The following is a 25823-nucleotide window of genomic DNA, read 5'->3' as shown; positions in this document are numbered from 1 at the left end:
CAGCTCTTTCTTTGCGATCAACAGAATCAAAAATGTTTTGCCTTTGGACTGTCTTTTGAATGTATATTATAGCCTTGTATATAGCCACTTATCTTATAACATCTTGCTATGGGGAAGTTGCTCTGATATTTCCAGAGTGTTCATAGCACAAAAGCGTATTATTCGTTCCATATTCCACCTCCATCCACTGAACTCTTGTAGGCCAGTTTTTGTTGAGAACAAAATTTTGACGTTGCCCTGTATATATATTTTTAAATGTTTGCTCTATGCTAAAGAAAATGAAAATAAATGGTTAAAATTGTCAGATCATCATAAGTATGAGACGAGGAACTCTAAGACGTTTTCATTTCCGAAGCATAGAACACACAGATTTGAATGCAGTCCTTCATATACAAGCATGAAATTGTACAATCATCTACCAGCCTCTGTGAAAAAGTTAAGTTCTAAACTGTTCAAGAATGTAATTAAGAACCTTCTTGTAAAAAAAGGTTTTTACTCTGTAGATGAATATTTGTACGACTCCTTAGTTTCTTAAGTTTTTAGCCTGGCATGTCCTATACACTGTGTATCTAGTGTCTTAATGGATCAAATAAATTTATTATTATTATTATTATTATTATTATCCACTTCGAAGCACTGAAAATTAGAATCGATGAATGACCGATTCATATATTACGACTTTTAAAACTTACGCTTCCCTTTTCCTTAGTTGAGTGAAAAACTTAATCTCGTAAAATACATTTTATTATTTGATCCACCGTTCTTCACCATTCAATAATTTTCGATCAAGATTTTGTTGTTTCCACCAAGAAATAAGACAAAAAATTCAATAATCAGCAACTAGAACGAGCTAGATAAAAAAAAAGCGGCACGAGAATCAAAACATTCAAAACCTCTTTGATCAAAATGGACGCCTGAAATCTTACAAAATTTCATATATTTCTGCAAATGGCACTCAAATCAATATTTTAACCAGTCCTACTGTCTTAAAAACACGCTTGACACACAGATGGCGCTCAAATCGCTTTAGTCGCCTCGTTTCCCATCTCTCTACTCTATAATCTTTGGTTTTTATATTTGACGTTGGATCAATGAATGAATACGAATGATGATTTATTTGAAATTCTTGTACAAATTTGAAGAAGAATTTTTATAATATTACTGTTTCATACCAGTTTCAATATTGCGTGTATGCGTGTACGTTACTCTTGTAAATGTACTCATTACTCAATAAAAAAATATGTTTGAGTCATAATTTAATGTAATATGTAGTTATATTATACGAGGATATATTGAACAATTCTTAGCCTACTATATTCAAAATATTTTAGTACTCAACATATTCTCCTCCTAATTGGATACATTTATTACAGCTAACCTGCAACGTCTCTAGACCTTTCAAAAAAATGTTTCTTCTTGCTCTGCAAACCAGAGCTCCACAGCTTTTATTACCTCCTCGTTGGAAGAAAATGTACGGCCTTTAAAATTTTTTTTTCTGTTGTGGAAAGAGACGATAGTCGGATGGAGCCAAATTTCATGTTGCCATAAAAAAATTCGGGATTTAGGGTTTGAATTACTAAAACACCCCGCTTAAGGTAAGCGTCCACAGTTCCCCATCGTACGCATGGCACGGATCGCATCGAAATTTTAGAATGATTTGTATAAAAACTCGTATACATTGAGTGACGATTAAGCGCTTGATTTGGCTATCGTATCGCTTCAGTGTGCACTGGAGTGTTGCGAAGATAAAAGTTGCATCGGGCGATAAAAGATTGCTCATGTTGCATCGCTTATCGTATCGCTCCAGTGAGAACCGCGCCTTAGTGCGTCCACTGATACGTATCCTACTGCCCAGATTCATCGCTTGATCCTTTTAGGCGCGGTTCTCACTGGAGCGATACGATAAGCGATGCAACATGAGCAATCTTTTATCGCCTGATGCAACTTTTATCTTCGCAACACACCAGTACACACTGAAGCGATACGATAGCCTATGGTGATCGGCAACCGAATGCGAATTTGAGCGAAGCTGAGCGCTTTCAATGCTAATATAAGTGACAAACTACGAATCGAGTGACGTAGCTTGTCATTTAGCATTGAAAACGCTCAGCTTCGCTCAACTAAGCAAAAGAACAATCAGTCGTCATGAGCTCTTCAGAAGAGGACGTTGTTTTTTCTTTCCGGTACTTGCAACACAGGAAACGCAAATCTAGAAAGTACTGGGTACACCCATATAATGTTCACAATATCAAACATAGTTCGGAAGTGGTTTCCCGTGAGCTCTCTCAACATGAACAAAAATTTAGAGAGTTTTATAGAATGAGCTCAAACAGTTATCATGTTTTATTAAGATTGGTGTCAAAGGGACTGGAGAAGGAAAATACAAACTTCAGACTTGCTGTTCCGCCCGCTGAGAGACTACTTATCACACTAAGGTGAGTTAATACTACTATAAATGAATTAGGTAAATTTTTTTTAAATCAGAGGGTATAAAGTTTTATTGCTTTTGCAAACCCTAGAAATTTTTTTTATTGATACACCAATACAATTACATATTTAGAAATTTGGGTGTGGAGATGTCTTCTTCATGGAAAGACGGAGCAGCAGGTCCGTGGTGCCGTGAAGGAAACGTGGGATAACTTCCCGATGATGAAGGCCATGAGCACGGAGTGCTTGAAGCTTCTGTCTCAGCTAGATCGAGTTCCTCGCTGAGAAGGGTAGAAAATTTAATTTTAAGCCTTCTTTTGCGTCTGTCACTGAGCTTTTTAAAATCTGGCAGTAATGAGCGGAAGAAGAACCAATCACTGTCTTCTTCTTTTTGTTCGCCGTGTGTCTGTGCTTTTTGTTTCTTACTTTCAAGCCACTCGATGAACGCTTTGTCTGCGTCACTTGGCTGAGGAATTATTTTTTTTTTCTTGCGAGCTCTGGATTCCTGGGTAATATCAGGTTCGTTTCCTACACGAGACATCTCATCCACAAAAAGTTCTCGTCGAGTATCTAACAAGCCTTTTTCAACTTGTGTCTCCGGGGTATCTAGTGTTCCTTCATCACTTTGTGTTCCAGTTTCTTCTTCTGGTGGAAGGTTACCAGATGTTGAAGCCCCTTTCATGTAAGGACGGAGAAAATCAAGGTGGGTTGCCAAGTAGTAGGGTTTTTTCGATTTGAATCCGGACCCAGATTTTAGTGGCTTGAGCGATCTCCCATAACCGGTACGAATATTTTTCCACCTGTCTCGGCAAACTTGTTCTGGAAATTGAACAAAAGTTGTATTATCATATCAACAAACAAAAATTGCTCAGCAGCTTTTTCTACAACAGAAAATTCAATCCCATACATGGCCATTGATTTATTTATTCATGTATTTTATTCGTATTTATTTTTAGTTATTGAGTGATTTTTTTATAAAGCTGAAAGATTTTGTGAGTAGTATCAATTTACAATTTTTTCCGAATTTCAGGTACCTAGCTACCGGAAGCAGTTTCGTTGACTTGGCACTGCAGTTCTACAGAGGCAAATCTACAGTAAGCGAAATCGTACGCTCCACATGTGAAGCAGTTTGGGAAATTTTGCAACCTATATATATGCCCCTTCCAGATGAAGGAATTTGGCAAGAAAAAGCTCAGCGCTACTTCGAACTGTGGAATCTGCCTAATTGTATTGGCTCCATCGATGGTAATACGCGTAAAGTGCTTCAAGAACACAGGATCGAGAAATATAAATTACAAAGGTTTTTTTTCTGTTGTACTAATGGCTATGGCAGATGCAGATGGTTTGTTTACTCTTATTGACGTTAGGGACATAGGAAGGAATAGCGATGGTTCAGTGTTTCGTCATTCGTCAATTGGAAAGCGACTGAAGGCAGGTAGCCTGAATGTTCCAATCCCTACCAGTCTACCTGGAATAACTGATCAAGATTCTTTCCCCTATTATTGTTTAGGTGATGAAGCCTTCCCTTTATTACCTAACTTACTTAGGCCTTTCCCAAAGAGGGTGTTAAATGACGCAAAAAGAATTTTCAACTTTCGCCTCTCCAGAGGCCGAAAAAGTGTTGAATGTGCTTCCAAATTCCGAGTGTTTGAGGTACCAATGGCTTGTGACGAACGATGTGTTATAGCAGTGGTGAAGGCAGCATGTGTGCTCCATAATTTTATTCGAATTCGGGAGGGAAAATATCAACAACCTTCAAATTTCGCTCCCTCTTTCGATAAGCCAGCAATGCCTGACGGCAGTACTCTAGAGGTATCAACAACGCAGGCCCAAGCTATTCGAGTACGCCATATACTTGGTAATTACTTTCTGAGTCCAGAAGCAGCTATTCCTATACAATGGAAATATGTTGGCTTGCCATAAAAATAAAAAATTAATAACCATTTTCTAAGTTATCATTTTACATTTTTTTTAAGCCAATACGTTTGTTAAATGTTTCTTTATAGGTCTTAGCAAAAACATACATAACATGAAATAAAAAGGTTGAAAATATATAAATAAAAATTAATGGAGCTTTTTCTTACCTGTTTCTTTCAGCTTTTCAGCTATTTCTTTCCACACAACACCTGTCAAATCAGTCCTGCAATAACTTTTCAACGTATAATTCCATAAGCACGGGTTCTGCTCCACCAATTTCACGAAAGAAATAGAGGATTGCACGTCTTCTTGCTGACCCGGCATGATTCAACGCACTTGTCGAATGATACTGACAGCGCTTAATCGTCAATAAATTACTAAATTCTATGCTACCTTTTCCGATTTGATTCAAAATCACCTTTCTGTCGCTGAAGCGACGCGGCAAGCGACCCGGCATCTTTATCCCTCAAGCCGACGCGATTTCGATATTTATCGGTGTAGTATCGCGATCGCTTCAGTGTGCACTGAATTAGTTGCTTCCATTACGTTTGCACCGTTATAAGAGATCCGTGTCGAATCAGGGTCGGGTTGCTTATCGAATCACCTGTCGCATCGTTTATCGTATCGCTCCAGTGAGAACCGCGCCTTATAGCGGCTACACACTGCCCAACTCGGTCGGGCCGACAAACCGACTTGGTTGGGTTGGATGTGAAATCGGTCCGTGTGTAGCTATGACCGCCGACAGAGGATTTGTCGGGTTTTGTCGTACGGCCTAGCCATCCAACCGCACGACCGACCAAGTTGGATCGTGTGGAGCGCTGTCGGGTGGAAACGAACTCATTCTGTATTCAGATGTCGACTGGAGAGGTATTCGCTGCTTCAAAAATTTCCGTCACCATTAATTCGAGCGATGTATACTCCAGCGATCGTGAAATTCAACTGACCAAGTTGGACGGCGATCGTGCTGTCTGTACGCAACGCCCAATCTGGTCGTCCCGACAGTTGGCCCGACCGAGTTGGGCAGTGTGAAGCCGCTTTTAGGCGCGGTTCTCACTGGAGCGACACGATACACGATGCGACAGGTGATAAGCAATCCGACCCTGATTCGACACCGATCTCTTATAACCGTGCAAACGTAATGGAAGCAACTAATTCAGTGCACACTGAAGCGATCGCGATACTACACCGATAAATATCGAAATCGCGTCGGTTTGGGGGACACAGCTGCCAGATCGCTTCAGCGACAGATAGAGATTGAGAATCAAATCAGAAAAAGTAGCATAGAATTTCGCATTCGGTGGCCGGTCACTTTAGGCGCGATTCTCACTGGAGCGATGCGATAAACGATGTGATGAAACGAAATATCGCTTATCGTATCGCTCCAGTGAGATCCGCGCCTTATAATGCGATCCGTGCATTGCGTACGATGCGGAACTGTGGACGCTTACCTTGAGGGGGGTGTTCTAGTAATTCAAACCCTAAATCACGATTTTCTTGCATGGTAACATGAAATTTGGCTCTATCCCACCATCGTCTCTTTCCACAACTGAAAAAAAATTAAAAGGTCGTATTTTCACAATTTCGGTGGGCATCTTCCTTCTTTTAATTTATTGTGTAACTCTGGTTTACATTTTTGACCTCAAAGTTCACAATGACACTTCTAATGAGTTATTGTTCGTGGCTTTGGTAACGCAATATTTTTTTATGCATCGAACTGGTCTAGGCTAACTAGATATCAATACATCCTCGTATATAAAAGTACAGAGTGCTGATTAAAAGAGCAATGCTTCAATGAAAGCAATACAATAATCCATTGGGCAATAAGAATATTTAGAAGATGAGAAACTGGTAGATATTGGTAACTATAGTTGAGCTTTATAGATATAAATGTTGATTTAGATGTTTCACTATTTCAGTGCTGAAAAACAATCATAAATTGAACTAGAATTATTACCTCAACTGCCAGCTGAATTTCAAGACAAGAACAGACTTATCTAGATAATGTGCAGATAATATACGATAGTAAACAACCTAGAAAAATGTATTCATAATCCTACAATTTTGTTGATTCAACATCACTTTTGTTAATCTCCGCACTCCGCAGGTTTTCTGTGAAAAACACATAATATTTCACTTTTGTTATGAATCTGAGCGTCTAGTGTTTGAATATAATGAAGTTTAATGAATTTTGACTTCTAATTATTAGAAATCAACGATAAAATACAATTTTACGTAATTCAAGCCTGAGTTTGAACCTGATATTCAAACCAATATCAACATATTGTTGGGTTGAGGTCGAAATTATTCGAATGGTTGTGAAGTAGATTCATTTCATTCCTGTCAGTTCATAAAACCATGTATCAGAAAGAGACAGACCTAATCAGGTATTTTTATTCTTTATTTCTATATTTCTATATTTTCTATATTCTATATTTCTGCACATGCGCAGAAGTCGATTTCTGACACGGGCTGGCTTCACTTTTCTCTGCCTCATTATCGATATGGAATATAATAGATATATACAGCAGTATCAGCTGTTGTGTACACCGAACTTCGAGGTTTTTTCTTCTTTTTCCCTTCCCCTCTGAACAAATGACCAGTAAATCAGTAGGTTCTATGGTTTGAAACATTTCAAGGATTGCCAACCTAAGTTAACCAATGGTAACACACTGTAAACATTTGTTGTGAAAAGTTTTGACAGATTTTCACTGGTTAACTTAAAAGTATTTGGTCAAGTTACCTGAAGGTTTACCAGACATTGTGAAACCGGGACTTAATGGTATTTATTTTAGATATTCTTCAACTTCAATTGTTTTATTCGTCCGAATTATATGGAGACCTAATATTAATATTTAAATCAACCACTGCTATTTTATTTACCCTCAATTATCATTCATTAGATGGGAGAATGGAACATTCAAGGACTGCCAACCGATGAGTTATCCATTCAGAATGGAATCATTGTTACTACAGCCTCTAGGTATCCGCTACTGATAGATCCTCAAAGCCAAGGTAAATCCTGGATCAAAAACAAAGAGAAGGACAATAATCTCATTGTATCATCTCTGAACCATAAGTACTTCAGGTAAGGTCCTATTTCAGAAGAAACCACTTTTTTTCTTCTTGCTGTTTCTTTCATCGTCGTGTAATGAACCAATTTTTGCGATGCGAGATGCCCTTCAATATAAAATATTTGAGCTTATTTTGAGTTTCATTGATTACAATCACTACAAACTCATCATATCACTCAAACCCGCTCGAATATTTACTGCCTCGCATTCGCACTTACGGCGGACTCTCAAGGCCTCTGGTAAGATGTAAAAACCATGAAAACTGTCTGTTTACTGGGGTAACTTCTTTTGATAGTCCCCCAAGTAACATAAACATGAACTTCAGCCATTATACTATAACGTATTAGGTGTACAAATAAGTTTCCGCGGTTTTTTATAAAAAATTAGGAATTTATTGTAAAGGAAAAGTACATTACGTTTTATTCAAAGTATTTTCCATCATTTGCCACTACTAAGTTTGAGTAGGTGCGATTTTTTAGAGTTTGGGAGTGGGCGGCAGGGGGTTGAAACCATTCTAAGTGTCCGGCAATGGATGACGTCTTTTCAAATATGATTCTAAAGAAAATATCAAAAAACTGACCTTTATACTTCAACGTAATCATAGATTAAATGAACAGAGAATAGATGGACCACTCCAAAAACTAACTTCAGCGTCATCTGTTTTTACGGTACATGCACTGATTTTCGACGAAACCAAATAAAGAGGAAATTAACGCTCATTTTTAATTTTCTTGTAACGATCAAGGCAGAATATACTTGAAAATTTCCGAATGAAAGTCAGAGAAAGATTCGAATAAAATGCTCATTGAGAAATTGCAGTGAGTTAACGAATAATACGAATCTTTATCTGGATTTTTCTCTGATCCGAAGAATCGAAAAAAATTAAACTTGAGTTTGGTCACTTTTGGTCACTGTGAATGTACTTGACATTCCATATTTGGAGTCAGAAATGGTCACAATCATGACTTCTTGACTTATTTTAACATTGTCCATTTTCATTTCACAGAGTTTCTTACCACGGCACGCCCCAGCATCTCCCATTACCATTACGACCTTCATCAATAATTGTATTGTTATGATTCATTATACTTCTTAATGTTTTCAATATGATATAAAAAAATAGAATCACAACCACTAAAATAAGTACTAGTACTTTAAATTCAAATTTTGCCCGAAACTCTTCCTCCATAGGGGTTCTCAGCTAGAAGAATCAATAATAATCCAACATGGAAATATGGAAAACAACATATAATCTAAAAACAGCGAATGAACATAACAACTTAACTATTCTTAATCTAAAAATACTTCAGTCCTTCTATTGTCCTTTAGACTCACAGTTCCAGTTTAAATACAATTCAATTATTCATTGAAGTAGAACTATCGTCTTTTTTCCTTAGTTCAATTTCAATATCTCCTTCCTCGAATTTTTAAATTTAACTTTCAGACCAATTAAAAACAGACCAATTATTGTTGTCCAGTATTCAGTACTGGTCCATACACTTTGATAAGGCACTCAATTTTCTTCAGTTTATTCAAGTTCAGCGAAGTCTACGTGATTTGTAATTACCAATATTCCTTATCTTATATTCAGAAACATAATAGTCAATGTGTTGGTTTCAAATGTTGATTTAAATGTCAAACTTTATCAAAGCTGTACAATTTTCATCAGTTTTAATATCAGCTTGATATTGATTATTTGTTGTGACTGGAGTGACGTGCTGTCTAGAGAAACAGGTGAAGAAGCATTTTTAAATGGAAAAATTGTGAATGCAGTGAGAATGTTTTATTCTCAAGAAAGGAAAAAAATAAGATCACCAAAAGAGAAAATTCCATGGCACACGGAAGAACTGAAAATAATTAACAATAAACTAGATGCTTTGCAAACTATGATGGATTGCCGAAGATGTGACAATATAGTGAAAGTCTACAAGGAATACAAACAAATATACAAAGAGGCGCTAGAAAAAGCTAAAAGATCTCATAACGCAAATAGAATCAATGCGGCAGAGAATAAACAAAAGGAGGCTTAGAAGATAATAAACTCTCATAAGGCAACAAAAAGAACTGATTGTTTTGTAAACTCTTACGACTACATCAAGCTTCTATCTGAAAACGGAAATCTCCTGCAGAATATTAGTATGGAAAATTTTAAAAACATTTATCCCGAGTGAAGGTAAGAAACTCTCCATCTTTCTTCCTCAGTCCCACAACACCGCAAGAAATGATAAGTCTAGTGAGATCGTTAAAGAACAAGATTTCGGCAGATGCATATGGTATTTCAACATAAATGTTAAAAATAATTATAGGAGTAATTGCACAACCTTTATCATATGTGATTAACAAATGTTTTGAAGAGGAGACATTTCCGAGATCGCAGAAGGTGGCACGTGTTGTACCTGTTTATAAAAATAAGGGAGATAAAGCTGAGGCTACAAACTACAGGCCAATATCGATTTTACCATCGATTTTTTCGAAATTGTGGAGACGCTCTTTAAGAATCAATTACTTCATTTATTGGAAGGAGAAAAATTAATAGCTACAGAGCAGCATGGTTATAGATCCAAAAGATCCACAGTGACGGCTCTAGTAGAGATGGTGGAAAGAATGCTCGTTGCATTGGAAGAAAACAGGATGGTGGAGCTTGCCTTGTGTGATCTCACCAAGGCGTTTGACAACGTCGTCCATAGTGTATTGTTGATTAAGCTGGAACATTACAATATACGGGGTGTGCCTTATGAGATCTTCAAATCTTACCTTGAAGGAAGAACACAATTTGTGGATATTAACGGAACCATATCGGGTCTCCAAAAAATAGATGAAGGATTTCTCAGGGATCCATACTGGGTCCCCTTCTATTTTTATTATATTTGAATGACTTACCGAGAAGCATAAAATGTGATCATTTTGTAATTACGCAAAGGACACCTCACTGCTCAACTCGCGTACAACGTCGGTAGCCCTGGAAACAAATAAATCTCTTGATGATGCAGAGGATTGATTTAGGGATAATGGCTTGCGTCTGAATCGTTAGAAGACGGAGATCTTGTCAATAGATTTGCAGACATCATCTGAAGATGTTGTTACAGCTAAATTTTCGGGTGTAACAATGCAAACAAACTTGAAGTTCAACGTGCATATAGAGGAAGTCATAAAAAGGTTGTCACGGATACATTTTCTCCTGAGAAGATTCAAGACGGCGGTTCCCTTCGATGCTCTTCTGTCTGCGTACAACGCCTTGTTCCATGGACGTATGTCTTATGCCATCCTTATCTGGGGCGATGCACCCGAAAGCGAGTCCATTTTTCTAAAAAAGAAAAAAGCAGTACGAATACTGGCAGGAATCTCTCAGAGCTCTTCATGCAGAGAATATTTTAGAAGGTTTCGTATACTAACTATACAGGGTCTTTCACGAGGAACCTCACCCATATTTATACGGGAAACTATAATGTCATGTATTTTCATGAAATTCAGCCCTTATAAGTATTTCACGATGCTGATGAAATCTAAAATATTTTCAAGGCATGAGCACCTCCGGTTTTTCCGGAAATGACGTCAACTTCCGTTTTTCAAATTAGAACACCATTTTTTATTGCAGAAATAGATTCCTTACAAAATTTCAAGTTATTTTGATGTAACATTTTTCAGTTTTGTTCGGAAAATTCTCTCTGAGCGGGAAAATTCGAAAAAAAAATCGAATATAGAGCTCCTCTGAAACAAGCATAACTTCGAGGTTTTTGGATGGAAAATTTCCTTTTTTGGGATTTTTCAAGATATAAGATTGATGTATCCACTTTGAAAATTGAAATCGCGATTCATGATACAGGGGGTGAAAAAATCGCTTTCAAAGTTAGAGATGATCAATTTTTTCAAATTAGAACCCCATTTTTTTATGGCAGATATTGAATCTACGTTAAAAAATAATGTGAGTGTATGCATTACACCCTTGACCTAAAGTGGATATTTTCTGAGTTATTCACAAAAACTGTTTTTCGTCTTGAATTTTCAGCTATTTTTTTTTCCTTCACGCCAAAAAGATGAAATTTTCAGGAACTGTTACTTAAACCATATGTTTTAGATTTGACTACCTAATATGCAAGAGAAAAAAGTTACAGGTTGATCCTAAATAGATGGCGAATTTTTATTCAAATTTGTATCGGAAACCTCTTTTTTTCAACTAATCGGCCATCGGTTTCCTCTCCAGTGATAAATAGATATTTCCTTATGAACTATATGCAAAAACTTACCATGTTTTACATTCTTTTTTTTTAATGATAGATATCATTCATTACATCTGCCAAATGCCTCTTTATTCAGTAGCATTTTGTGTTTACTATTAATTTGGAGATAATTCGTATTAAGTTATAAAATCGATCACTATGCCTAATTTTACCAATGAAGATTATTCAAATCTCATTCTACTTCATGGAGAATGTAATAACGTTGTAGATAGAACGATTCGACTGTTCATTGAGAGGTTTCCTGACCGACCCAGACCAACGAGAGATATTATTAACAGAACCATGACAAACTTGAGAAATGTCGGATCTTTCGTTATAAAAACTATACACAGAGAAAAAAGTGTAGTAGAAGATGAGAACAACGAAATTACAGTTCTTGCATATTTTCGTGTGAATCCTCAAAATTCTCTCAAAGATGCCGAGATTGATCTGGGATTATATCAATCGAGTGTTTGGAGAATATTAAAAAAACATAAAATGCACCCATATAAATTCAATAGGGTACAGCATTTGAAGGAAACTGATTTCGTCAGGAGAACAGAGTTTTGCGAAGCTATGATGATTCGATTCCAAGAGAATGAAAACTTTTTGGACTGTATAATTTGGACAGATGAATCTAAATTCACAAAGAATGGTTCTTTCAATAGGCATAACAGTCATTATTGGGATGAAGAGAACAACCACCACTTCAGACAATGGAACCTGGAGTTTCAATGTTTTTTGCGCCATCAAAAATGAAGCAATTCTCGATGTTCACATTTATGATGGGACTTTAACTGGTAAGATAGAAAACTACACATGTTTGCATTATTCGAAGAATGTTCCCCCTTAGGAGATAGATATTCTGACATATTGACTCGAATAATTGAGCCGCTAGTACAGAACCATAATGACTTATGGTATCAACAAGATGGCGCGCCTCCACACAATTCACTCAATGTGTCAAATATCCTCTACAGGCTATTTGAAGATCGATGGTTGGCGAACAATGGTAGGATAAAAAATATTTTCTACTCAACTCCCCTGACTGATAAAGAGGACTGCATAGAACGAGTCAGAAATGCGTTCAGGTTTGTTTAGACTTCTAGATTCATAGTTTTGAAACTCAATTTGGTTTTTAAACACTTTTGCAGATCTCTTTCTCCCGATGAAATAAGAAGAGCAACGCACGAAGCATTCCTGAGACGTATAAATAAATGTCTAGAAATTAACGGTCAAAACTTTGAGCATCTTCTCTAGTTATAACTGCGAGAGTTAGGTTCTCCTAATAGTAACTTGAAGTCGGTTTCAAGAAGGGGTGAAAAATCTACAGCATGGTTTAAGTAACAGTTCCTGAAAATTTCATCTTTTTGGCGTGAAGGGAAAAGAAATAGCTGAAAATTCAAGACGAAAAACAGTTTTTTGTGAATAACTCAGAAAATATCCACTTTAGGGCAAAGGTGTGATGCATACACTCACATTATTTTTTAACGTAGATTCAATATCTGCCATAAAAAAAATGGGGTTCTAATTTGAAAAAATTGATTTTTCACGATTTTGTCATCCCTAACTTTGAAAGCGATTTTTTCACCCCCTGTATCATGAATCGCGATTTCGATTTTTAAAGTGGATACATCAATCTTACATCTTGAAAAATCCCAAAAATGAAAATTTTTCATCCAAAAACCTCGAAGCTCTATTTTCGATTTTTTTTTCGAATTTTTCCGCTCAGATAGAATTTTCCAACCAAAACTGAAAAATGTTACATCAAAATAACTTGAAATTTATATATATATATTTATTTATCATTATATATATTTTTCTTCCAGCTGAGAAACCTCTGCTTGAAGTCTTAGAAATCCCTATAACTGAAAGAACTTAAGTATCAACTGTTGATACTATTGGAACTTGTTAAGAAGAAATAGAATTATTATGAATGTAGCTTGGACCATAACAGTCTATTGATCGGGGGCTTCAAGCATGAACTCATTCACATCCTCCCTGTTGAACGCAGTCGATTTATTGGGTCTATAACCATCATTTTTTCTCTTCAAAAATGCTCGAAGTTTCGGATACTTAGAAATATCTATATTTTCCTCTATAAAAAGGGTGGACTTCAACATCGCATATTCACACTATAAGATTGATGGAGGACTTCATTAAACCACTTTTCTCTTGGCATTACGCCAAAAATACGGTTTCTGAGACTGCAGTAGACGTCTTGCTTTGGCATCAATCAAATCAAAAATTTAAGTTTTCTCTTCCTCGGTAAATGTTACTTACATCCCTTATAGTATAAATAATTATTTTTTGTATATGTACCTACTGTTATTTTATAATCGAACAGTTTTTCTGTATTATTGTCAGTACGTTTTCAGCGCCATCTCATTGTCGAATATGTGAAGCAACCCAAAATGTATACTTCATTCACTTTTATTTTAGCAGTCGGTTGGCCATGGAAATTTGACACATTTCACTCTGTATAGTACGAAAATTTGGGGTTATGAAGCTTGTCAAAACATTTTTGGGTTTTAAATCAACGCTATGTTGCCCGTTCTACGTAAAAGTTTCTGTTATTACGTATTTGTCGTATTTTATCACAACGTCGAATCTCTTCGGAAAATATGTGACGAACATAATTGAAGTTTATACAAACTGATTGAAGTCATACCAAATCCAGTTATTTGCATGGAAAACGCAAGAGATCAGTATAATATCATAATATGCACTAGCTTGAGGAGAGTAAATGTTCGTTATCTTCTTTGGCTAAAGTTTGAATACGTTACATCAGTTGTACATTTTAAAAATATTAACCCGAAGATGAAATGCATATGATGCAGTATGTGGGAATGGGTATCTCCCGGAGGAATAAACAGGAAGGAAATTCTTTGTCATTCTGTTCATTCACAATCTTTCTGATTGTGGAAATATAAGTCGTTTAGATTCAGATGAAACATTATATAAATTCTCTTACATTGAATATGTTCGCTACCGTCTGACATATTGTGGATTTTAGAATATCAGGGTATAACTATTTGAATGAGCGGACCTGAATTCTAAATAGCACTTCCTCAAACCCTGTGCTTTTTTTCAATCACTTTCGGCATTTTCGTAATAAAAATTGATATTAGTTGTGGCAACGGCGTTATGACATTAACGACATTTCATGAGTGCCAACCTAACTTCGTTCTAGTTACAAAAACTTGAGAAAATTATTTCATGGCCAACCGACTGCTAAAATAAATTTGAATGAAGTATAGTTGGTTTTTATTACCAGAGATATGAGGGCGTTTTCTATATTTCTACTCTTAAATCTTCGGTTAATAAGAGGGTAATACCTTAAAGTCGAGACTACGACTCTCAACAATTTTTTTTGTGTCGAGATATTTGAACGGTTACAGTAAAGTCATCTTTTGATATTTTTTGATTCTGTTTTATAAATTATTAAATAAATGTTATGAAAGGAAGTACAATCGTGAAATATTTCAATTTTTGCTTTGGTCGTCAAGAAGAAGTCGTAATTGCAGACAAAAGATTGTCTGTAGCGCACCGCGTCGTAGTGTTAAGTGTTGCACGCTTTTAAAATATTTATAATTTATGAAAATTAAAACGCATTATTTCGAACTCGAGGTCCATTTCGATAAAAATATCGGACCTGACCATAAAACAGCCTACCCAGCGTGAATGAAAGGATATGCCGTCGACAGGTTATCTAAAGTGCTAGCGATAACAAGTAATTAAAATCAGGTTTTCATGTTTTCAAGCAAGCACCAACTGTTTGTCAAATTTTAACCACGATATGAACCTAAGCAAATCAAATAATATACAATCGTTTGAATCGACTCTCAAAAATAATACCGTTTTATGATAATTAAGCCTAGTTGCACACACACCGATTTTGGACGGCCCGGAATAAAATCGGTCGATATTTTATCGGTAGCAGTTGCGAGCACACTCACCGGATTTTTACCGTCCAAACGATCAGCCAAACGAAGTCGACTGAAATGGTCGGTATTCAACATTGAACTCAAGGAAGAACTTTTTCTTCTCTTCTTCTCTTCTTCAATGGTAAACAATCGGTGCTTGTACAAACGTATACTTAGTCACGTACGCCACTACATCCCGGTATTGCCGGTATTGGACGGTTGCTCACCGGCATTTTACCGGCAACGATCAGTGGTCGGCGTGTGTGCCAGGTCCCGTTCCCAGACGTGGTTCACTATTGGAATTTGGACGACCGATATAAAATCGGCCGTCCAAAATCGGTGTGTGTGCAAGTTGGCTATTACTATTATCTTCATTTATAATTGTGAAAATAAAAGAATTATCGACATATATACCTACCTTACTGAAATTCTGTTATTGAATGATTGACTTATTTCTAGAAACCACATAGAGGATGCTGTAAGCCTTGGTTATCCAATGATAATTGAGGATATCGGCGAGGAACTGGATCCTGTATTGGATGCTGTTCTGGAAAAGTCATATATAAAATCAGGTACATCGTATAAAGTGAAAGTCGGTGATAAGGAAGTTGACGTCAATATGGATTTCAAAGTTTATATGACAACTAAACTAGCGAATCCTTCCTATACTCCTGAGATATTTGCCAGGACTTCTGTTGTTGACTTCACCGTTACAATCAAAGGTGAGATGTTTGAATTTCAAGAAAAAAGTCATTGAATTATAATAAAAACATGTGAGTACGTAATAGTGTAGGGGGATTCCGGGAAACTTGCTCAGGTAGGACACTTGAACCACCTCAAATATTTCAATTCAAATTTCACGTACCGGTATCGTAAATAGCTTACTTACTCCTTACAAGGCACAACTACTGCCGGCTCCATTTTGGCCGCCATCAGAACAGTTCGGGAGTGAGAGGCTTGAACGTAATTTTGTTGTTAGGATGTGAGAAATTGAATAATTTTTGTTTGTTACACTGTCTGAAAAGTTTCATAGGTGCGTTTTTCATTCAATTTCATTGCTTTCATTCATTAATACTCTATTACAAACGATGAGCATTTTCAATAATAGTTATAAGAAATGGATCACGCCTTCATAGTAAGGCAGGTAAATAATAAACAAATTAATTCAGATGCATAACATCCGCAGATAATGAAATCAACGAATGTTATGATCTAAATCGAACTATTAAACTACCATCGCTCGAAGTATTACCAGAAATTTCATTTCGTCGACAAAGAGTAGATGCTGCTTTCTTATTTTCCATGTCCGCGGCAGATCGGTTACTGCCATGATCCGAACCTTTCCGCGCTTTTTTCCCTGCTTAATTATCGTAATATACGATATCTGCAATATGGAATTAAAGAATATCGATGCATACTGCTATCTTCGCTCTGAGAGTTAGGAAATTGAATTGGGTTGGTTCCCGTTTCTCTGTCAGATGTCGGTACGATGTATTTATACATCATACCCGCTACTGAAATGGAATGAAAGGAGCCGGCAATTCATAGCATTTCGTTGACGAATGAGTTTTGTTGCTCTGACGAGGTCAAATAGGACCGAAACCATGGTCAGCATCTACTCTTTGGCGACGGAATGAAATTTCTGGTAATACTTCGAGCGATGGTAGTTTGTTAGTCCGATTTAGATCGTAACATTCGTTGATTTCATTATCTGCGGATGTTATGCATCTGAATTGATTTGTTTAATAAAAGTTATAAAAATAATAGGAATGATCACGCCCAAACGGTGAGGCAATGAATACAATAATAAGGATGGTTTATATCTGGAAGGGATTGAATCGGACACCGTTTCATACTGGGTGGCGCTCTGGGTAACTGTATAGTACTCAGAAGTCGCTGTGTTACTGGATATTATTCAATAGCGCGTGCCAGTACTGAATAACATTGTTGTGTGAGAACTCGACAAGAGCGGACGTGTTGTGAAATAGAAAGTGGAAGAGGAAGTCGAAGTGAAAGTGTATACTAGCGAAGCTACGGAATATTTGATTCCGTCTGTGAAGTTTGTGTAGGTTCTATATTTGTTATCGGAATTTTAATTCGTTAAAATTTCCAAACTTGGTGTTCATCTATCAGTCTCCAGACCTTGAATCGTTGGTACTGCAGAAAAAATCAGGTGAGCTTATTTTTCGTATCTTTTTTCCGATTTTTCTCATAGCTTAGGAAACTTATGGCTTTGTATCATAGTTTCATGTTCAACAAGATAATGTTGAAATTTGAAAGAGAAATTCAGTAAACTGAATTAATGGACTTTACGGATATCAGGAAGAAATCCCTCAAGATAATCTCGTAGAACATAAACGGGATCAACACTCGGAAAGCCGAGATAGAAGAAATAATATCAAAGAGAAAACCTGATATTATAGCCCTACAGGAAACAAGAATAAACCGGAAGACACGACTGAATTTCATGAATTATGAAACATATAGATGTGACAGAACTACAAACACCGGAGGGGGAGTAGCAATATTGGTGAGAACAGATTTGAAACACTACTTCAAAAGTAGATCCGACGAAACACAAGGAGAAGCAGAAACAGTGACGATTGTTGCCGAATTGAATCTCAAAGAGTCGAAATTACCTCGGCATATAAGCGACCACCAAACAATTTATTGGAAGAGGAGATAAACAACATGTTGGAAGGGACAAACCCGAAAATCTGCATCGGAGATTTCAAATGTAAATCCCCATTGTCGAACAGCAGAGCAGAGAATAGAAATGGCAAAAAACTCAAGGATTTCGCCGAAAAACAAAATGCCATAGTGATTGGACCAGAATTACCGACATATCTTGCTTTTGGTATAGGAATACCAGATGTAACAGATATCGCAATATTGAAAAATATAACTCAAGAATTCTCTATTGAAACTTTGGAAGATGGAACTTCAAACCACAATCCCGTCGATATGACAATTGGAGAAAAACTAATGGAAATAAGAGAATATACCAATTGGGCTAAATACAGCCACTTAATATAATCGGAAATAACAGAAATTCCAACAATAAGCACTCCAGAGGATCTGGAATGTGCGGTTGATTAACTGGAAGGGATTATATTGAAACTTTACGAAAAAAGCACGAGAAGAGTGAAGAGACCAGCACCAAGTCATCCGCATGGCAATACGCCTAAAGAAGTAAAAGATCTTATACGAGAAAATCGAAGACTCAGAAGAATATATCGGATGAATAAAAATGATCTGAATAGAAGAAACCACAACCGCCATAGCCAAGTTCTGAAAAATGCCCTGAAAGATCTAAGAACAAGCAGATGGAATAAAAGGGTTCAAGAACTGAATACAATCTATCATTCTGCATGGAGAATGCAAAAAAGCCAACGAGGACATAAGAGTAAAATTCCACCCCTACACGGAGAAGGGGAAATGGCGTATACTAATACTGATAAGGCAGATGCATTGGCGGATTCGATCGAACGAGAATCGAGAATAAATTACAGGATAGACGAAGATAATGAAGATTTGGAAGAACTGGTTGAAGAATTCATTCAGAGAAATTATTCGAAACAGCGAAAAACCATCCGAATCAAGCACTCAGGAGACTAATGGACTACGACCCAGAGGAAGACAAAAGGAGAATGCTAATTTACCGAAGGAGACCAAGAGATCAATTAAAAAGAGATTAAAGTAACAACAGAAACTTATTGAAAAATTCAATAAAGTGTTAATCCAACAGAGGATAAACATATAAATCCCAGCACGATAGTGTGCGAGAAGAAAACCGACTAAGAGATGAACGGTTTATAGGCAAATGCTCGGAACCAATATTCAAGAAGCAGTTAAGGGTTTTTAGTGGGTCTCGAGCTCAGGAGAGTGAGAATCCCCACACTTGTTCATAACAAAAGAATTGCTGTATTCAAAATGTCCATCTCACCATCTCTACTATTATTTATCGTTACCTATTTGGGCATGATATCTTCACGCGAAAAAATGAGTTGCTAACATTTACAGATACAACTTACGACCGTTTTCAATAAACTATCCAAGATATGGGATAGATCGCTATCTCCAGTTTGTGTGCCTATCTATCCTTGTAGTTATCTATCTATGGTTTGCATTTCACAATTATGGTTTGACGTTGTCTATCTCAAGGCAAGGATAGATAGGAATCTATTCAGCTCAGACCACAGAACACTAATATAAGACCTCACATCATTAATTCATTTCTAGCGTTTGAGATACTGGAGTGTATTAGAAACGGTTTCCAGAAACGGTTCTTTCATTTTCGCTTTTACCATGCAGCTTGTAAAAATACCTGTTGTTCGGGATTCTTTGATACGAATGGGTTATTTAGAACATTATAAACACAGTCTATAGGGTGAAATAATTTGTGCATCGAAAACTACCCCCACCAACCCCCCGAAATTGAACTATCTTGATACACAGTGAAAAAACCCCGTTGCTCGGAGGTTTTTTATGAAATAGGGTTCTTACACATATACTGAACACGATCTATGGGGTGAAATAATTCGTGCATCAAAAACTACCCCCCTTCAACCCTCTGAAGTTGAAATATCTTGATACAGAAAAAGTGTGAAAAAAAAACGTTGCTCGGGGTTTTTTGATGGAAATGAGTTCAGTATTAAACTGAACATGACTTATAGGGTAAAATAATTTGTGCATACAAAATTACCACCCTCCAACCCTCTGATGTTGAACTATCATGATACAGTAAAAAGTGTGAAAAAAACCCATTGCTCGTTGTTTTTTGATAGAAATGGGTTGTTTGCATTATACTGAACACGAATTATAGGGTGAAATAATTTGTGCAACAAAAACTACCCCTCCGCCAACCCTCTGAAGTTGAACTAACTTGAAGGAGTAAAAAGTGTGAACAAAAACCGTTGCTAGGTGTTTTTTGATGGAAATGGGTTGTTACCAACATACTGAACACGATCTATAGGGTGAAATAATTTGTGCATCAAAAACTACCCCCTCCAACCCTCTGAAGTTGAAATATCTTGATACAGTAAAAACAGTGAAAAAAAGCCGTTGCTCGGGGTTTTTTGATGGAAATGGGTTGTTAACAACATACTAAATACGATCTATAGGGTGAAATGATTTGTGCATCAAAAACTACCCCTCCTCCAACCCTCTGAAATTGAACTAACTTGATACAGTAAAAAGTGTGAAAAAAACCCGTTGCTAGGAGTTTTTTTATGGAAATCGGTTGTTACCAACATACTAAACACGATCTATAGGGTGAAATAATTTGTACATCAAAAACTACCCCTCCTTCAACCCTCTGAACTTGAACTAACTTGATAAGGTAAAAAGTGTGAAAAAAACCCGTTGCTCGAAGTTTTTCTATGGAAATCGGTTGTTACCAACATACTAAACACCTTAGAACATAGAATATCAGGAAGAAGCTTTTTCGAATAAATGTGACGGGAATTCTGCGACGGAAACGGCCATATTGGTCTTCCAAAGTCTGATTTGAAAAGTGGCAGACTTGGAAGTCAAATGATTCTGTTATCTGTGGCCAAATGAACAAAGTGATGTTTTAACTTAATTTTGGTAATTGGGATTCTTGAAATTTGCTGGAAATAAGGATTTTGGATATTTTAACGTGAATAATTCATAGGTAGGTGATTTTTTAAGCTGAATATCAGGTATTAATTATGAGTTTCTGAATTTCATGACATAACAAGGTTATTCCATGACAATAACACTCCATGGGCGTAGGTGATGTTAAGTCATAGACCTTAATACCATTAAGTATATAGCCAAGCAGTGTTAGGCGGAGTGAATTTCCGCTTTGATTATCAATTTGAACGAGCGTGAAAAAGCTTCTGACTTTACGTCAGTTCTTTCCTAATTTTTTTGATTAATCAGAATCAACTGACTATTGAAGTTAGTTTTTTGGAAACTTCATTGTCCTACGCCACTGTTGAAACGGAAATATATGTCGGCCATATTTCTCCTCTATTCCGGTCAAATTGATATGAGCAATATGCTCCTTCCTGTTATTCTATATTCTAAGCTAAACACGATCTATAGGGTGAAATAATTTGTGCATCAAAAAATACCCCTCCTCCAACCCTCTGAAGTCGAACTAATTTGATACAGTAATAAGTGTGATGCACAAATTATTTCACGCTATAAGTCGTGTTTAGTATGTTGGTAACAACCGATTTCCATAAAAAACTCCGAGTGACGGGTTTTTTTCACACTTTTTACTGTATCAACTTAGTTCAACTTCAGAGGGTTGGAGTTAGTTAGTTTTTGATGCACAAATTATTTCACCCTATGAGTCGGGTTCAGTATAATGGTAACAACTCATTTCCATCAAAAAACCCCGAGCAACGTTTTTTTTTCACACTTTTTACTGTATCATGATATTTCAACTTCAGAGGGTTGGAGGAGGGGTAGTTTTGGATGCACAAATTATTTCATCCTATAGGTCGTGTTCAGTATAATGCAAACAACCCATTTCAATCAAAAAACACCGAGCAACGGGTTATTTTCACACTTTTTACTGTATCAAGATATTTCAACTTCAGAGTGTTGGAGGGGGGGTAGTTTTTGATGCACAAATTATTTCACCCTATAGATCGTGTTCAGTATGTGGGTAACAACCCATTTCCATCAAAAAACCCCGAGCAACGGTTTTTTTTTTCACACTTTTTACTGTATCAATATATTTTAACTTTAGAGGGTTGGAGGGGGTAGTTCTTGATGCACAAATTATTTCACCCTATAGATCGTATTTACTATGGTGGTAGCTACCGATTTCCATCAAAAAACTCCCAGCAACGGGTTTTTTTCACGCTTTTTACTGTAACAAGTCAGTTCAATTTCAGAGGGTTGGAGAAGGGGTAGTTTTGGATGCACAAATTATTTCATCCTATAGGTCGTGTTCAGTATAATGCAAACAACCCATTTCCATCAAAAAACACCGAGCAACGGGTTTTTTTCACACTTTTTACTGTATCAAGTTAGTTCAACTTCAGAGGGTTGGCGGAGGGGTAGTTTTTGATGCACAAATTATTTCACCCTATATATATATATATATATATATATTCTTTTGAAAAAGAGTGTTACAAACTTTTACAATCTAAAAAACAATGATGCGGGTGTAAAGAAATGGCAACAAGAGACAGATCCTAAAAACCTGTTCCTCGTTCCAGATCTCAGTGTAAGCAGAGGAAAAATGTCAACGGGGTACCATACATATCTTCGTATGATACATGAAAAAAACAGAGATAAAAACCTCAGAAAAAACTCTCTGTTTGCCCGTATAAGTGTAATGATGATGTATTTGTGTAAAGAATAAGCTGAAATTATTATATTGAAGGACATCTTCTTCATATGACAAAATCCAAAAACTTCCTTCCATTCTATCTACTATGATGGTTGACGAAGAATAATCTGAAAACAAAAAAGAAAGAAAAAAAACGAGAGGGTTGTATTGAATTTTATATTACTCATTAAATAATTTCGAAATTTGTAACCCATCTCAAAAAAGAATCGGTCACCGAATGGATACCTTCGAAACCACCCTGAAAATGATATATTCTACAACTCTTTACCAAGTGGTCTATAGTTTCTTCTTCTGCACCACACTCACATCTTGGACTATCAACAGCATTCCACCTAAAGAGCATGCTATCACACCGACCATGGCCAGTCCTCAGTCGATTTAGTGTACACCAAATTTTTCTTGGAAGATCAAAGCCAGGAACTTTTTTTGAAGGATCAGTAATCAAATCTTTATTAAAGAGATTACAGGAATTCCATTCTGATTGCCAAAATTCTTTATGGCTATTAGTTGAATACAGAAAATCATTAGTCCATAAAGGCTTACGTGATTTCAATCTGGCACTTCTAGAATCTGGTAGATATGATAAAATTGGAAATGAATTTGGAAAGGAATTAAATTTATTCCAAGACTTCGAGACTGCCACTTGTCGGCGAATATGAGGTGGTACGATGTTTGATAGAACGGGTAACCAATGCAAAGGTGTAGATTTGATAGTCCCCGTAACAATCCTCATAGAATCATTGAGTATGGTGTCGATTTTATTGACGTGGGCACTGTTGAACCAAACAGAGCAACAGTACTCAGCAGCAGAAAAAACTAGGGCCAAAGCTGCCGTACGAAGTGTGATGGCATCAGCACCCCATGAAGAACCAGCTAATTTTTGAATTATATTGTTCCTCGATTTTAATTTCAAACGTAAAGTTTCCAAATGAACCTTAAAATTCAATGAAGAATCTAATTTTATTCCGAGATATTTAGGATTGAAATTATGTTGTAAAACATCATCATTAAAAGTTACTTTCAATTTTCTATATTTTTGCTGATTATTTAAATGGAAACAGGAAACTTCTGTTTTATTTGATCGTATTAAGTGTGTTGGTAACAACCCATTTCCATCAAAAAACACCGAGCAACGGTTTTTTTCACACTTGTAACTGCATCAAGATAGTTCAACATCAGAGGGTTGAAGGAGGGGTAGTTTTTGATGCACAAATTATTTCACCCTATAAATCATGTTAAGTATGTTGGGAACAACCCATTTCCATAAAAAAACTCCGAGCAACGGTTTTTTTTTACACTTTTTACTCTATCAAGTTAGTTCAAGTTCGGAGGGTTGGACGGGGGTAGTTTTTGATGCACAAATTATTTCACCCTATAGATCGTGTTCAGTATGTGGGTAACAAGCCATTTCCATCAAAAAACCCCGAGCAACGGTTTTTTTTTCACACTTTTTACAGTATCAAGATATTTCATCTTCACAGGGTTGGATGGGGGTAATTTTTGATGCACAAATTATTTCACCCTATAGATCGTGTTCAGTATGTGGGTAAGAACCCATTTTCGTAGAAAAATTTCGAGCAACGGGGTTGTTTTCACTGTGTATCAAGATAGTTCAAATTCGGGGGGTTGGTGGGGGTGGTTTTCGATGCACAAATTATTTCACCCTATAGACTGTGTTTATTATGTTCTTAATAACCCATTTGTATCAAAAAACCCCAAACAACGGGTATTTTTACATTCTGTATGGTAAAAGCGAAAATGAAAAAACCGTTGCTGGAAACCGTTGCTGCCTTCACACCCGTGGTGAATACGGCAATAAATACATCACAATAATTGTTGGTCGAGATTCTCAACCACGCAATACTTGAAAATGAATTCCTCAACCGTAAGTACCTTCAAATAAAAGCGCCGTTGTTATCGATATTCATCTTTCATTAATTTCAAGTTCTGAAGGCAATAATTTTTCCAGCCTAAATCAAAACCAATTACTAAAGGAGAGGCCATGCGTTTGGTAGAATTTGTAGCAGCTGATGGGGTTATTACCAGCAGAGCTACCAACAATAAATTGAAAGAGGAGAGTTGGAGAAGATTGTCCGAATCCTTCAACTCTTCGGTTTGAATTTTCCCACATTGCGCCCTCAAATATGGATTAATTAAATCCAATAATTCACTCACAGCACCTTTGTTCAGTTGAATTCTACATGTGAACTCGTAATCATTCAAAATAATCATGTAATCACCTAGTGCTTCATGAACTTTTTGTATTATGGTCTCTTCCGATTCACTTTCTTCATCGAACTCATCAATCATCTCTTATAATTCCCTGTCGCTGTCGTCGTTACTCAAATAATCCATTTTTTCAAAGTTAATTACAATTCAATTGTCAAGAAAACAGTACTGAAATGCACCCTGATAACAACTCTTATCTCTACCCCTTACTGCTCGAACTCGACAGATCATAAAACTGAACTATCGGAGATACTTTTTTCAATCGATGGTTTATTTCAAATTTTTTTGAAACGCAGGTAAGCGCATATAACGTGCGTTCAAAAAATTCGTCGTCAAGTAGGCTATGGAATTTTGTAGGTTGATTTTCTGTGACTGAACGTAATTCTTCCCTTACATCACACTCATCAGTCATCACAGCCAAATGTAAACATTGATGACATTAACCTATTTATCGTAATTTTGTATGAAAAGGCAATTTCTCAGAAAAAATTACTTGCACATTCAATAATGATTTATTAGCATTTTTTCATTGAATTAGATTACAAGAATCCAAATAATCTGAGGCGATTGGAAAAATTAACCAGAGTTCATAAGTCAAAGACATGAATCTTGAACGAATCGAGTATTATGGTTTTTGTACTTACAATTATGTGAAAAGGTTGTACCTATAACAGTAGGTAATAGAAATAAATCACACTAA

General features: G+C 36.4%; 1 protein-coding gene across 3 annotated transcripts in view; it reads left to right on the top strand.

Annotated features, from left to right (window-relative positions):
* The window catches only part of LOC123318393 (dynein axonemal heavy chain 8-like), a 1393903-nt gene that overhangs the window by 1037322 nt on the left and 330758 nt on the right, over window positions 1–25823 (top strand). For all 3 annotated transcript variants that reach the window (XM_044905013.1, XM_044905020.1, XM_044905005.1), the window contains 2 exons: window positions 7245–7429; window positions 16018–16280. In XM_044905013.1, coding sequence (XP_044760948.1) covers window positions 7245–7429; window positions 16018–16280 — 448 coding nt within the window. The remainder of the gene's footprint in view (window positions 1–7244; window positions 7430–16017; window positions 16281–25823) is intronic.

The sequence above is a fragment of the Coccinella septempunctata genome, chromosome 1 (assembly GCF_907165205.1).
Source record: "Coccinella septempunctata chromosome 1, icCocSept1.1, whole genome shotgun sequence".
Taxonomy (NCBI): domain Eukaryota; kingdom Metazoa; phylum Arthropoda; class Insecta; order Coleoptera; family Coccinellidae; genus Coccinella; species Coccinella septempunctata.
The sequence above is the reverse complement of the archived record's forward strand: the minus strand, read 5'-3'. Positions and strand labels throughout refer to the sequence as shown.